At 34.9% G+C, this 15,293-nt stretch overlaps 1 protein-coding gene across 1 annotated transcript in view; it reads left to right on the top strand.

The window, feature by feature from the left end:
- LOC114359262 (titin homolog) overlaps window positions 1-15,293 on the top strand; it is a 129,689-nt gene that overhangs the window by 101,139 nt on the left and 13,257 nt on the right. Inside the window, exons 18-23 of the mRNA XM_028313571.1 lie at window positions 201-3,044; window positions 3,640-4,335; window positions 4,963-5,955; window positions 6,897-7,292; window positions 7,373-10,304; window positions 11,977-15,242. Coding sequence (XP_028169372.1) covers window positions 201-3,044; window positions 3,640-4,335; window positions 4,963-5,955; window positions 6,897-7,292; window positions 7,373-10,304; window positions 11,977-15,242 — 11,127 coding nt within the window. The remainder of the gene's footprint in view (window positions 1-200; window positions 3,045-3,639; window positions 4,336-4,962; window positions 5,956-6,896; window positions 7,293-7,372; window positions 10,305-11,976; window positions 15,243-15,293) is intronic.

Below are 15,293 nucleotides of genomic sequence, written 5' to 3'. Positions count from 1 at the left end.
CATTATAATTCGTGTTAAAGACTAGAGTAAAGGTAGAAGTAGGTAATAAGACTTACACATTTTCTGTTTTTAATTTTTTCTTACATACCTACCAAATTAATTGTCCTACATTAAGGTAACGTTTAAATATTTGAACTGATTTATAAAAACTTCTACACTCACCATTTGTAACAAAATTACAAAATTTCATAATGTTTCAGAAACACTATTACATAACATCGAGACTTTTATATCCGGTGATATATCACAAATCGTCAGTGACTTATCGGATTGTGTTCACTTAGACGAGTTAAGGCAATCGCTACGTGCAGCAAACGAATTAAGAGAAAATATTGCAGCATTACAAGTTATCGTAGATAAAGAAGAAAATGTTAGTTTAGACGAAACACAAAAAGAAATGCGTTTACATCAAGCCAATTTAGTGCAAAAACTACAAAATTCTCTGAATGTATTACAGACTCAATTACAAGACAACGAACTTGAGTTATTGCCTATTTTACAAGAACATAACATGCAAAAAGTGAAAGAAATAGTTGCAGAGTTAGGTGGTAGTTTATGTATGTTAGTTACTACACAACCTGTGGTGGTTCAACAAGCACCAACTTCTGAAAGGCAGCAGCAGATTCAAGATGAAACAAAGTCAGTAGATTCAGAATGCACACTAGGAAAAGACATGACTTTGGATGAAGTAACTTCTCCTATTCAACAAGAAATATCAACGAATGATACAGTTGATATTCTCCAAAAAGAAGTTAATAAGGTAACCGAGCCTTTAGTGCAGGAAATCTGTAAGCCTGGAGAAGAAATAAAACCAGTTGAAAAACAATCTTTGTGTGAACTAACTAAATTAAAAAATGTTGTCGAGGAGACTGTTGCTGCCAAGGAACTCTTAGTTGATACTGAAATGAATCAAAACCAAATTGTCGTGCAGGAAACTGTAACATTAAAAACGCCAACGGATGTTGAGAATTCACTAGTCAACATAGTGCAGCAAGAAAATATGGCAGCTGAAATTCTTGTGGAATCTGAAGTTACTGTACCGAAATCAAATGATGAATTAAAATCATCACTCTGTGTTGAAAAACTAGACACTGAGACGGTTACTAAACAGTTACCAGAGTTAGATAAAGGTGAAGATCTCAAAGAGTCTAGAATTATAGAACAGATTAATGTTATAGCACAAGCACTATCTGAACAAGAACCACAAGTTACACTTGATGATGTCATAGTAACAGCTGAAATAAACGAACCTATCACAGTTGAGCATCCATTACCTCTTGAAGAAGCAATACCTAAAGAAAATGCTGATGAAGGAGAAAATGAAAGTAAGTCGATGTCAAAAGAATCTCAAAAATCAGATGTTAGTGTTGAAATTATGGGAGAAGTTACAGTTACAGAGGAAGTTTCTGCATTAGAAACAGTTCAAACCAACATGCCAATGGAACTGCAAGAACAAAAGATTGATGTGAGTATAGTGCAACAAAATGTTATGGAAGTTACTCAGCCAATGATCTTGGAAGAAACTGGTGAAAGTATTGCTCAGGATTTACTAAAAGAAGATATGAATACGATTGATACGATTACACCTATCACAGGAGAGATAACACAAGTTACGGAATCAGTTACCATTAGTTCAGGATCTGTGATAAAACCGATTGAAGAATTAAAACAAGCGGACCTCTTAGAACAAACAATAGAAAAGGCTACATCAAGTGCTTCCGAGGTTGAAATTATTAGTAATGTAGTAGATGAATCTAAAGTACAACTGAGCACCCAAGAGGGTATTAATGTTGCTGTTACTAGTGAAGTTAGTAAGGATGCAGGGCTCATAATTTCTGAGCCGACCAATGAAGAAGTAAAATCATTTTCAATGAGTGAGATTCAGGATGTTGCTGTCACATCTGAGCAAAATATAGCGGATATGGCGTCACTTGAATCTATCGATGACTTAATTACCACAACCGTTGATCAAGCAACTATGAATGTAGAGATTTCACAAGCTGTAATAGTAAATGAACCTATTGCTACACAGCTAACATCCGATACTGAAACTTGTGAAGATCAAGTAAAATATATTATTGTTCAGTCTCTTCAAGAAGATCCTACAAATAAAGCTGAGATTGTTTTGCAAAGTGTCGAAACAAAGGAATCTACTCTTGTCGATAAATTTGACTTACCTCAAGAGATTGCCGAAGAAACATTTATTACAACGGTGCCTCAAATATGTCAAGCGGGCTTGGAATTAAAAGAACCATTTGAAACCAGTGAAGTAGTAGCCATTGAGCTGTGTGAGGCTACTAATGGTGTTCAACTGCCAATGACTGAAGCTAAAATTTCGCTAGAAGAAGCTGACTACATGGAAAAACCATTAATTGAAAAAATTGCAACGGTAAAGAATATTGAACAGGAAAGTCTAACTGTAACAGAAGGAACTAATTCAGATGCAATAGAGTCAAAAATAATAGAAACCGAGCTAGTTAAATCGGATTTAGAAACTACAAAATCAGAGCAAGTCGAAACTATGGAACCTTCACTTTCCCTTGGACCAACTAAGCAAGATTCTATAGAAAAGGTACAAATTGTAAGTGAAGCTGTCAAAGAAGGACAACCCACTGAAACTGAAAGCTCTGTCATAACTGTTAAAGAAATTATCAAACCTATTGAAGTCACCCAATCTGTCGCAACCACCCAACCTGCAGAAATTATGGAAACCATACAAGACCAAAAAATCGCCCAAAGTCAACTTGATTTATCAGGCGTCGATAAACCGATAGAGACGACAGAAGAAATGCAAAATTTGCAAGAAGTTGTCGCAGTTGAAAACACTCTTCAACAGGCTACTGAATCCACGTTGGATACAATTCAAATGTCCGAGTCAATTGAACCAACAGATACAAAAATGGGCTTTGAAGAATCTGTAACTGAAAGTAAACAAGAAGCTTTAGAAGTTCATGAAGCTAAAGTATTTCAATCTGAAGTCTTGCAAGATTCATCTTTGTCCAAAACTAGCAGTGCTCCAGTAGACATCGTCAAGATGCCGCTTGGTAATTTTACATTTCTATGTTACGTGTAGCTTGCTTCAATTAACGCAAAGATAAGTGTTTCAGCTGCGGTCGATGTCATTGTATTAGCTAATTTCCTTGGGTAATAACATGGTTAATTTTAAATAGATCCTCACGAAACTTATGAATGTTTAAATGCACATAAGGCCCATAAACGAGCATTATTGTATAATTTTTAATACAGTAGTAAGTTATGGGGATAAGTTACTTTCCACAGATACCTAGTTTATTTAAATTATCATTATTAATATTACATTATATTGTATAAACAAAGGTATTATATTTTTGTATTGAAAATAAATTGTTACAAACTTTCTACATAAATAAAACACACACTTTATTTTTTGGACACAAGAGTACCTAGACATTATAATGTACCTTCTCTTATTATAGGTAGCTATGAACACTGTCCTAAAGATAATACTCGTAGAAATACACTCCTAATATTCTTGCCTACTTACCTCATTATTATGAGGTAAATGCAATGCCTTAACAAAGCTTGTTGTTACAGTTATTGTAAATACAGAACACATTTGCAAATCATAGTGATACTCACACTCATTTCACGTGTTTACAGAAAATCTTGTACAAAATATCAAACAGTACACAGTTGCACACACATCAAAGGTTATTACTGAGATTTCAACAATAGCTCGAAACGACACGTATACCAATTCATTGTCAACTGCAAACTTACTTCTTGAAAGAATCGAGGAGTTAAAAACGAAAACTTTAAGCCCTGATAAAATGTTAAACATTGTATGCACAGAACATGTTAAGTTGATTTCATACTTAAAGGATACATTACCAAGCTTGATTCTACATTTCAAAGAAAACAGAGAACATCTTAGAGAATGTTTTGACGAGAATACACTGGATTCTATTGCAGAAGTTTCTCAACGTTTATTGCATTGTCTTATAAACATAGACACGGCTGGCCAAATTGAGGTAATAGTGGCTGATACAAATGATGCCTTAATTGATATTCTAGATCTTGACATCTCAAAACAAAAACAAAATGAAACGATGAGCGTAGTAGAACCAAAATTACCTTCTACCACTAGTGCAAAAGAACCTTCACCTCCAAACAAACAAGATGAATTGTTAGATCAAACAATCGAAAGAAAAGGTGATGACACTGCCCTTGAGTTCGATGTTATAAGTAAAGTTTTAGATGACGATGAAGTCAAAGTTACGGGAGATGCTGTGAGCGATGCAATTCGTGATGGACAAACAACATTATCAAATGAAAACATACTTCGAGATATATTTGGTAATATTGCAAATCGATTATGCTTTGTTCTTTGTGTTTTGATAACAAAATAGCGCAGTGAACTTTCTATTTATAGTCGCAAGTGGTTGTCAATAAAATGTGTAGTAAAAGTGGATTAAATTACTCGTATAAACTCACGTAGTTAAAATATTTGAAGGGCTCGTTCCCACGGCATTCCAGGATCGTGTGTCCAGTGGATCCAGGTGTGAACACTCTTCATATTATTGTAATAAATGATAGAAATTCGATTTACAAATTCGTATGGATCAATTTTTTACGGGATTTTAATTTTAAACGGGTTGTTCGTGTGAACGTTAATGTTAAGTTACGTATCGTATACTAATCCTGCAAAAAACGGGATGTCTCCGTGGGAACAAGCCCTAACTCTTTATAAAATTGAGAATAAACATAAATAATAATTTTAGTGTAGTTAAAATGATAAATACTTCAATAAGAAAGGGTAATCCGCATTACAGTAAATATTAATAGCTTTGCAAACTCTAACTAAGAAATAAACACAACTTTGTACATACTAACGAAAACTTGCTTTGGTTTTAATCGTTTTTGCAAAATAAATAAGGTACACGCATAATATTACGTTGTTATTTACTCGTAAATAAATTTCAGACCAAGTTTTAAAATACATTGAAGATTATACTTTTTGTGTAAAAGAAGCAAAAGAGTTATTACATGGAGATATCACTGAAACTATGAATAATGCAACAGAGTTGAGTAAGGAAATTGTAAAACTTGATAAGTGCGAAAACCCACAACTAAGCTACACACACATACACCAAAGTGCTGCCACACTAAACGATATGCTTACTCACTTAATAGCGGACACAGAACATTGTTTGAAAGATGTGAAAACCGCAGAAGTTTCAACTGAACTCATATCATCTTTGAACACTGCAAGGAATTTACAAAGTGTGTTGTCTTCTTTGGATGAAATTTTAAAAAATAAAATGTTGGAAGATAGACCAAAGACCAAAAGAATCATGTTTCAAGATTCGATTTCTGAAGAGCGAGATAGCTCACTTGAAGATGTTATTCAAGTTGCTACAGAAGTGATTGATGATATAGTCACAGAGTCCGTAGAAATTGTGTCCGAGATGATTCACAGAGATTCTCTTTCCAGCGATATAACTTCTTCATCGGAAAGTAAAAAAGATAAGAGGAAGATAAAGTTGATGGACCCCAATTTAAGTGATGTCAAAATTAATCCTCCGGTAGAAATAATTCTAACTGCCACTGAGTTTTTAAATGATTTAATTAAGCTAGCAGAGCTAAACTGCATGGAAATATTGCAAGCTAGCTCGTCGATTGAAGACTTTGAATCTGAAATAATATCAGCACCTATTATAGAAACTGAGACTGAATTACCTTCAGCCATTGATACTCAAAGTCATGATGAGATTATAAACCAAAATATAGTTGATAAAAATTCATTGAGTGTTGAAGACAATCAACATTCTTTCAAAGACATAAAAATAGAAAGTCAAAGTAGTAAACTACAAGATACAAATACGGAAAACATGACGCAAGTAGGCCTACATCACTATGATCAATTTGGGGCTGATGCTGAAGAGATTTCTGATAAAAATAAAGAAATTTCACATCGTAAGTCTTAAACAAAGGATTGTCGTAAATCATTGATTGACATCGTAGATTGTTATTACACGGCTTTTAACTTTAGTATTTGGCTTTTTAATACTAAATAATTAATAATGATCGAGTTAAAAACGTATGTTTTAAAGAAAATATTATGGATGGATTATTGGATGGATGGATATGGTGGATCATTTTTAAAGTCTGTTCAAAAGTGAAGATTTACTTGTTAACAAAAATATTTAGCACTTAATTTACACTTGTTTATATTAATTAGGGTTGTGTATTTACATTACTATCTTTCTTCACAAAAACCACAAAACCCGAATACACAAACAGTACACACAAAAATAACGCAGAATTATACACAATGATGTTGTACATATATTATTACGCTATTATTGTACCTAGAATGTATTCGTAGCACCATGCTGAGGAGTCGACACACTGTCTGTTCTAACAATATGCCGATGCCATAATTTGAGCCAGTATTAATTTATTTATTCAAGGACAACCAACAAAGCGTACAACATAGTACATAAGTTAGTTTCCTTATAAATAAATTGTTATAAAATACATCATAATAATATGAAATTATGAGTAGTTTTTTTTATGAAAACCTTACTTTAGTATCCAACCCTAATTAATTACAAACTCTAACTCATAAAACAAAAACTAGCAAGTGTATTAAAACTTACTCTATGGCTCATAGTTACAAATGCACAAATGGAACTAATTTAGGCATAATGGATGAACGATGTGTCGATACCTATAATCATCAAGCTTATGTAAGTTACACTTAACACAGTAGTTTACAGGAAAAAATGCTACTTACAATCACAAACACACACACCGCACATAGAATATTGGCAAAAGCACAATCACTGCTTTCGATGTGCAGTACAGTATCAATGAATTCGTGTAATAATCGATAAAAATATTTATTTTTACAGTATCAGGTGATCTCCTTCAGCATATTGAAGGATTTATTTCCGAAGATGTAGTGGAAGCAATAGAAGAATTGGCACAGGTTGCTGATGTCACAGTATTAAAAAGTTCAATGGAAATGGCTAAGGAATTGCTCGAAAGCATTGCAAGCATAAGTCAAACAGATAGTTCAGAAGAAACTATTTCCATACCAAAAGAAACTCAAATGCAACAGGCTCAACTAAAAGAAAAATTAAATGAAGCCTTGTTAACTCTACAAACCAAAGTAATGGATACCACACAAGACATTACCGCAGTCCTACCGGTTGAGAAACTTGAGCGAATATCTGAAGCAGTTACACATTTACAGGAGAGCTTAGTGGCCGCTACCGTTTCTGAAACTATCTTAACGCAAGAAACAGGTAAATATTTCATGTACAATTTGTAAATAACTATTAACGTTGGAAATCAATTGACTAATTAATGATTTAATATTTTTCAGAAGTCACCAAATCCACGAAAGAGGATTCAATGAAACAACTTGAGTGCCTGTTGCAAGAGGTGACAGACAAAATTGATCTCTCATCAACCGACAGAGTTCCAGAGGACACTGAAGTGCTCAGAGACAGCTTGGACGAAGTACAAACTGTCATTATCAAACTCAAACGAGACTTTGATGGAGCAAACGACACTCTCAATGAAACTCTTGAAGATTTAGAGTGCAGTGTGAGGAGTGTCCAATTACAAATAAATGAAGATAGTCCTCCAGAGTTACTCAAAGAAGCTTGCGCTACTTTGCAGCTGTTGGTAAATAACATGAGTGAAACGAATGAAACTTCTGTATCAGAAACTGTGAACAAAGAAATCAACCTTAAAGACACACTGGATAAATGCTCGGAAGAGACTAGTGAGACTGTGAAGTTATTGGAAAAAGCTTCCAAAGTGGATACACAAGGCCAAAGAAAATTGATCGATATTGTAGCGAGCTTAAGTAATCTAACTCAAACTATGAAATCTCTTAAATCTGGCTTTATTGGGAATGCTGATACTGTAATAGAAAAGGGTATTGATATTATGCAGAATCTTGACCAGATAGAAGAGAAAGTGTTTTCAATTGAAAAGGAATTAGATTTAGCAGAGGCTTTATCACCGACAATTAAAGATTCTATTGTCACGGCAGTGCATTCAGTCTATGGTAGTATATCGAATATGCGCAGTACAGTATCAAGCACACAGAAACAATTTATGTTTGAGAACTATGGCAACCCCTCTGAAAGCCTCCTTCGCTCCATGAAAAATGTTAATTCCTTATCCAAAATGTCTGAAGATGAAGCAGAATTGGCCAAATTGAAAAAGTTTTCGAAATCCTTACGGAGCGTTTTGAATCACTTTGAAGATATTAAGTTTTATATTAACCTTGATAAAACTGCACGACTGCCAAGTGATGCTGCATTCACCAAAATTATTCTCGACGATCTTAAATCAAATATTAAAGTTTTATCCATGATTGAGGGTCTTGATTCTGAAGTTAAAATAAAAATGAATAACACCTTAAAATGTGTTGAAAGCAATCTTCAAAACATCGAAGAGCGTTCTACCCTTGAGGTAAAAGAAAAAATACCTATATTCAAAGAAATTGCTTCAAGAGTTTTGGATTTAACGTCAAATCTTCAAGTTGCTCTACAAAACAGACCAGTAAAAGTAAAAGAAATTATTATACAGCAAGAGACTGAAGAAAAAGAAGAACATGTTTTAGAAATCGCCGAGGATAAAGTGGTCGAAGTACCTGAAATAGATGTTGCAAAGATTGAAGTACAACCTGTAGAAAAAGAAGAAATAGAAACCTCGTCCGTAGTACCAGTAGAAAAAGCTTTAGAATTTGCAACTGATTTAACAGCTCAGAGTGCTACTGAACAGATAGAAGAAGCTTATCAGGCTGAATCTAAAGTGCAAACAGTCCAAACGCTTGAAGAGATTGGAGTTCCATCAACAAGTAAGCAAATTGAAGAAAAAACTATGAGCATGGAAAAATCTGAGGTTGAAAAGATTGAAGAAAAGTCGGAGCTGGCAACAGAAATCAAAGAATCAATAGCAGAAGTGGCATTCGTAGAAAAAGATACTTCTGTGTCAGTTGATCAACAGGAAGTTGTAAGTAAAGAAGACTTTTCAAGTAAACATGAACACATTCCAGAACAAATTCAACAGTTAGAAGATAAGATTTCGGATACGAATAAGCAAACAGAAACACAAGATGGAGTCAAAGATTCAAAAGCGCAAGACTTAGTAACAGAAATTACAGTTCCTTCAACTCAATCTGACGTAGTTAAAGAAGATCTACAAATGGAATCATCAGAAATTAAAGACAAAACAGCACAAAGTGATAAATCTGAAGTTTCTAAATCAACTGATTCTCAAAGAAAGATTGAACAAGAAGAAGATTTAAAAGATGAACAAATACAGTTGCCGTCTACTTCTTCAAGACAACAAATATCTAAGGACAAAGATGAAAAAATAATTGAAGATCAAAAAGAAACCCAAAACAAAATTGAAGAAACATTGGAAAAAACTACTTTAGCTACAGATGCCTTGCAAACACAAAGTGAGGAACAAAAAGTCAAGGCAACTGAACCAGAACAGGATGTACCAAAGAGTCAGGCTCAAGAAAAAGACAATCAAAAGGTGATTGAAAAGTCTTCAGAAGATTTTATCTCACCAAAAGATGTAGCAGAGGCTGGAAGCTCTAGAGATGTTCCACAAATTAAACATGAAATAACAGAACAAATGGTCAAAGAAGAAATTACTACAAAAGATGTGGTACAGCTCAAGGAAGAAAAAGAAGTTTTGTCTGAAGAAAAAACAAAACAAAAAGTACAAGAAGATTCATTAGATTCAAAACATGACATTGCAGCCAAAGACGAAAGACAAAAAGATGAAGTTAGTACGGAAGAAAAAGATACCAAGCCTGGCAAAGAGAAACTAGATGCCAAAGGAAAGCGTAAATCAGAGAAGAAGAAGAAAGAAGTAGACACTAGTCTACAAAAAGAAGCTACTGAAACTAAGGATCTTGAAGAAAAATCAGCAATTGTAAAAGATAAGGATATTCAGAAAGAGGAAGAAGTAACCAAAAAGGCATTAGAAACCAAAGAACATGAAGAAACGATGAAAAACCAACAAGTTCTATCTTCAGACCAAGAACATTTACAGAAACAAGATAATGATGAAAAACAACAAGATGTCAAAGAAAAGCAAAAGACAGAAGAATCTTTAAAAGAACAAGAAGAACTGGCTACAAGTGAACAACAAAACAAACAAGAATCGCAGGAAAAAGACAAATTAGATGCAGAAAGAACGAGATCAGAAAAAGAAAAAGCAGAGAAGGAAAGAATAGAACAAGAAAAGGTGGAAGCAGAAAAGAAACGTCTAGAGGAAGAAAACGAGCTAAAACAAATCAAAGAAAAGGAAGAGAAAGACAGATTAGAACGAGAGAAGGAAGAAGCAGAAAAGAAACGTTTAGAAGAAGAAAAAGAAAAGGAAGAAAGAATAGAGCGAGAAAAGGAGGAAGCAGAAAGGAAACGTTTAGAAGAAGAAAAGCAAAAGAAAGAAAAGAAGACTAAACTAAAGAAAGAAAAAGAAGAGAAGGAAAAATTAGAAAAAGAGAAAGAAGAAGCTGGAAAGAAACTTCAAGAGGAAGAAAAACTAAAAAAAGAAAACGAAGAAAAGATTCAAAAGGAAAAAGAAGATAAGGAAAGGTTGGAACGCGAGAAGGAAGTAGCTGAAAAGAAACGTCTAGAAGAAGAAAAAGAGAAAGAAATAAAGCTTCAGAAAGAAAAGGAAGACAAGAAACGGTTAGAACAAGACAAAGAAGAAGCTAACAAGAAACTTCTAGAGGAAGAAACTCAAAAGAAAGAAAGGGAAGAGAAGCTTCAAAAGGAAAAGGAAGAGAAAGAAAGGTTGGAACGCGAGAAGGAAGTAGCTGAAAAGAAACTTCAAGAGGAAGAAAAACTAAAAAAAGAAAACAAAGAAAAGATTCAAAAGGAAAAAGTAGAGAAGGAAACGTTGGAACGCGAGAAGGAAGTAGCTGAAAAGAAACGTCTAGAAGAAGAAAAAGAGAAGGAAATAAAGCTTCAGAAAGAAAAAGAAGACAAGAAATGGTTAGAACAAGAGAAAGAAGAAGCTGAAAAGAAACTTCAAGAGGAAGAAAAACTAAAAAAAGAAAACGAAGAAAAGATTCTAAAGGAAAAAGTAGAGAAGGAAACGTTGGAACGCGAGAAGGAAGTAGCTGAAAAGAAACGTCTAGAAGAAGAAAAAGAGAAGGAAATTAAGCTTCAGAAAGAAAACGAAGACAAGAAACGGTTAGAACAAGACAAAGAAGAAGCTAACAAGAAACTTCTAGAGGAAGAAACTCAAAAGAAAGAAAAGGAAGAGAAGCTTCAAAAGGAAAATGAAGAGGAGGAAAGATTAGAGCGAGAGAAGGAGGAAGCAGAAAAAAAACGTCTAGAGCAAGAAAAAGAAGTGAAGCTTCAGCAGGAAAAGGAAAAAGAACTTCAAAAGGAAAAAGAGAAGGAAAAAGCAGAAAAGAAACGTCTAGATGAAGAAAAAGAAAAAAAAGCGAAGCTTCAGAAGGAAAAAGAAGAGAAAGAAAGGATAGAACNATAGTAAAATTAGGCCGGATATCCGGCCTACCGGATAGTTACCGGATATCCGTTTCATCTCTAGTTTTTATTGTTTTGTATTATTCTCTATCGCATTACCTTTGTAAAACCAAAAATTGCATGTCTCTATCCCTATCACAACATTTGCTATGATAGTTTGAACAAAGGCCTATCACAACATTATTCTCCTCTACAGGTAGGGACAATTTTAATTTTAACTAAAATGCTTATTTTACNTAGAGGCAGAAAAGCAGAAGAAAGAAAAGAAAATGAAACTGAAGAAAGAAAAAGAAGAAAAGGAAAGGTTAGAACGCGAAAAGGAAGAAGCTGAAAAGAAACGTGTAGAAGAAGAGAAGTTAGCGGCTGAAAAGAAACGTCTGGAGGAAGAAAAAGAACTGAAGCTTCAGAAGGAAAAAGAGGAGAAGGAGAAAGCAGAAAAGAAACGTTTAGAAGAAGAAAAAGAAGCGAAGCTTCAGCAGGAAACAGAAGAAAGGGATAGGTTAAAACGAGAGAAGGAGGAAGCTGAAAAGAAACGTCTAAATGAAGAAAAAGAAGCCAAGCTTCAGAAGGAAAAAGAAGAAAAGGAAAGGTTAGAACGAGAGAAGGAGGAAGCAGAAAAGAAACGTCTCGAAGAAGAAAAACAAAAGAAAGAAAAGAAAACGAAGCTTATAAAAGAAAAAGAAGAAAAGGAAAGGTTAGAACGAGAGAAAGAAGAAGCCGAAAAGAAACGTGTAGAGGAAGAAAAAGAAAAAGAAGTGAAGCTTCAGCAGGAAACAGAAGAAAGGGAAAGGTTAGACCGAGATAAGGAGAAAGCTGAAAAGAAACGTGTAGAAGAAGAAAAAGAAAAGGAAGCGAAGCTTCAAAAAGAAAAAGAAGAAAAGGAAAGGTTAGAACGCGAAAAGGAGGAAGCTGAAAAGAAACGTGTAGAAGAAAAGAAGTTAGCGGCTGAAAAGAAACGTCTAGAGGAAGAAAAAGAACTGAAGCTTCAGAAGGAAAAAGAAGAGAAAGAAAGATTAGACCGAGAAAAGAAGGAAGAAGAGGTAAAACGTTTAGAGGAAGAAAAACAAAAGAAAGAAAAGGAAGAGAAAGAAGCTGAAAAGAAACGTCTAGATGAAGAAAAAGAAAAAGAAGCGAAGCTTCAGCAGGAAACAGTAGAAAGGGAAAGGTTAGAACGCGAAAAGGAGGAATCTGAAAAGAAACGTGTAGAAGAAGAGAAGTTAGCGGCTGAAAAGAAACGTCTAGAGGAAGAAAAAGAACTGAAGCTTCAGAAGGAAACAGAAGAAAAGGAAAGGTTACAACGAGAGAAGGAAGAAGCTGAAAAGAAACGTGTAGAAGAAGAAAAAGAAAAGGAAGCGAAGCTTCAGAAGGAAAAAGAAGAAAAGGAAAGGTTAGACCGAGAGAAGGAGGAAACAGAAGAGAAACGTGTAGAAGAAGAGAAAGTAAAGGCTGAGGAGAAACGTCTAGAGGCAGAAAAAGAACTGAAGCTTCAGAAGGAAAAGGAAGAGAAAGAAGCTGAAAAGAAACGTCTAGATGAAGAAAAAGAAAAAAAAGCGAAGCTTCAGAAGGAAAAAGAAGAAACCGAAAGGTTAGAACGAGAGAAAGAACAAGCAGAAAAGAAACGTGTAGAGGAAGAAAAGCAGAAAAAAGAAAAGAAAACGAAACTCAAGAAAGAAAAAGAAGAAAAGGAAAGGTTAGAACGCGAAAAGGAAGAAGCTGAAAAGAAACGTGTAGAAGAAGAGAAAGTAAAGGCTGAGGAGAAACGTCTAGAGGAAGAAAAGCAACTGAAGCTTCGGAAGGAAAAGGAAGAGAAAGAACGATTAGACCGAGAAAAGAAAGAAGAAGAGGAAAAACGTTTAGAGGAAGAAAAACAAAAGAAGGAAAAAGAAGAGAAAGAAAGGTTACATCGAGAGAAGGAGGAAGCTGAAAATAAACGTCTCGAGGAAGAAAAACAAAAGAAAGAAATGGAAAAGAAGAAAGCTGAAAAGAAACGTGCAGAAGAAGAAAAAGAAAAAGAAAAGAAAACGAAGCTTCAGAAGGAAAAAGAAGAAAAGGAAAGGTTAGAACGAGAGAAAGAAGAAGCCGAAAATAAACGTGCAGAAGAAGAAAAAGAAAAGGAAGCGAAGCTTCAAAAAGAAAAAAAGGAAAAGGAAAGGTTAGAACGGGAGAAAGAAGAAGCCGAAAAGAAACATCTCGAGGAAGAAAAACAAAAGAAAGAAATGGAACTGGAGGAGAAACGTTTAAAGGATGAAAAAGAAAAACAAGACGCTGAAACAAAACGTATCGCAAAAGAAAAAGAGGAAGCATCTCGACTACAAAAAGAGAAAGAACAGGCTGAAAAGCAACAGAAAGAGGAATCTCTGCGGAATGAGGAGGAATCGATAAAGAAAACTGAGAAGGAAGAAGCCGAGAAACTTCAGATGGAAGAAGCGAGAAAACGTGCAGAAGAAGAGAAGCGCAAACAAGATGAACTAGCAATTCAAAAAGTAAAAGACGAAGCTGAAAAACTGAAAAAAGAAAAGGCTGAAAAGAAACGTTTGAAAAAGCTCAAGGATGATAAAGAACGGCCAAAAACAGAGAAGCCAGAGTCTGAGAAGAAGACTGCTGGGGAAAATCATGAACAAGGAATCACAAAACCGGAAGTCACAGAACGTACTGATGATGAGACAGCTAAAGTTGGCACTGAAATTGAAACAAAGAAGAAGAAAATTAGAAAAGTTGAGTCCGAGGATTCGGAAAAACAAAAACCTTTACCTAGAGATGAAAGCTACGATGAAAAAACGGATGATTTGAAAAAGAAAAGTAAGCAAACTGAAGATGGTACTATGACGCAACAGGATATTTTACATAAAGATAAAACTATTACAGAAATGAGCGGAATAAAGTTAGTTGATGAAAAGTCATTGAAGAAAGATTCATATCAAGAAGATTCTTACGGCAAAAAATTGGGTAATGACGTCAAATCTGATATAGATAGATCAATCAGGTCACATCCAAGTGACACTTCTCAACATTACATTAAGGAATATAATTATGAGCCTACAAGTCGTCCAAAGCACGAAGACCGAGAGAAACCTAGATTCATAGACCATAACCATAGAGATTATACAATGGAATTCGCCAGGCCTTCTGCGTATCGAGAGAAGACTATCGAAGTCGATAGCTTCACGACTTTTGATACGAATTCTGGTACGGGACATATTTACAAAGCAAATAACTTGAAGATGGATGCGCAACTGAGATCGTCGGCGCCTCCTAGGGCTATCGTTCCTGAATCAAGCCGAAGTAGTGAACCATTGGAAAGGAGGTCGGAAATAAAAAGATCGAAAGCCCTGAGTGAGGCTAGGAGCATACTTTCTGAGAAACGCACGAGCGCTTCTCGCGATATCAAGAGGAAACCTGTCTTCTCCACGTTCCTGACAGACCGAACTGCTGTTGAAGGATCTCGAGTCAAACTTACTTGTAGCGTTCTATCCTCCTCAGACCCTAAGGTCACTTGGTACAAAAACGGCGTGTTATTAGACAACAAATTGAAATACAGAACAAAAATGATGGATGGTCTCATAACTTTGGAAGTTTTGAATGCAGTTCCAAGCGACTCTGCCGAGTACAGCTGTACAGTTGAAAACGAGAACGGGTCAATAAATACGTCAGCCAACTTGAAAGTGTATCCTAGTTTTGAAGCTTCACCTATTCCGCCTACTTTTACTCGATCAATACGCGGTACGTATAAATAAATGTTAGATTTTACTAATTATTCATTTTATTGGTATA

Source organism: Ostrinia furnacalis, unplaced genomic scaffold (genome assembly GCF_004193835.3).
Source record: "Ostrinia furnacalis isolate ACB-3 unplaced genomic scaffold, ASM419383v2 OfSCF0313, whole genome shotgun sequence".
Taxonomy (NCBI): domain Eukaryota; kingdom Metazoa; phylum Arthropoda; class Insecta; order Lepidoptera; family Crambidae; genus Ostrinia; species Ostrinia furnacalis.
This window is presented reverse-complemented; position numbering and strand designations above follow the sequence as displayed.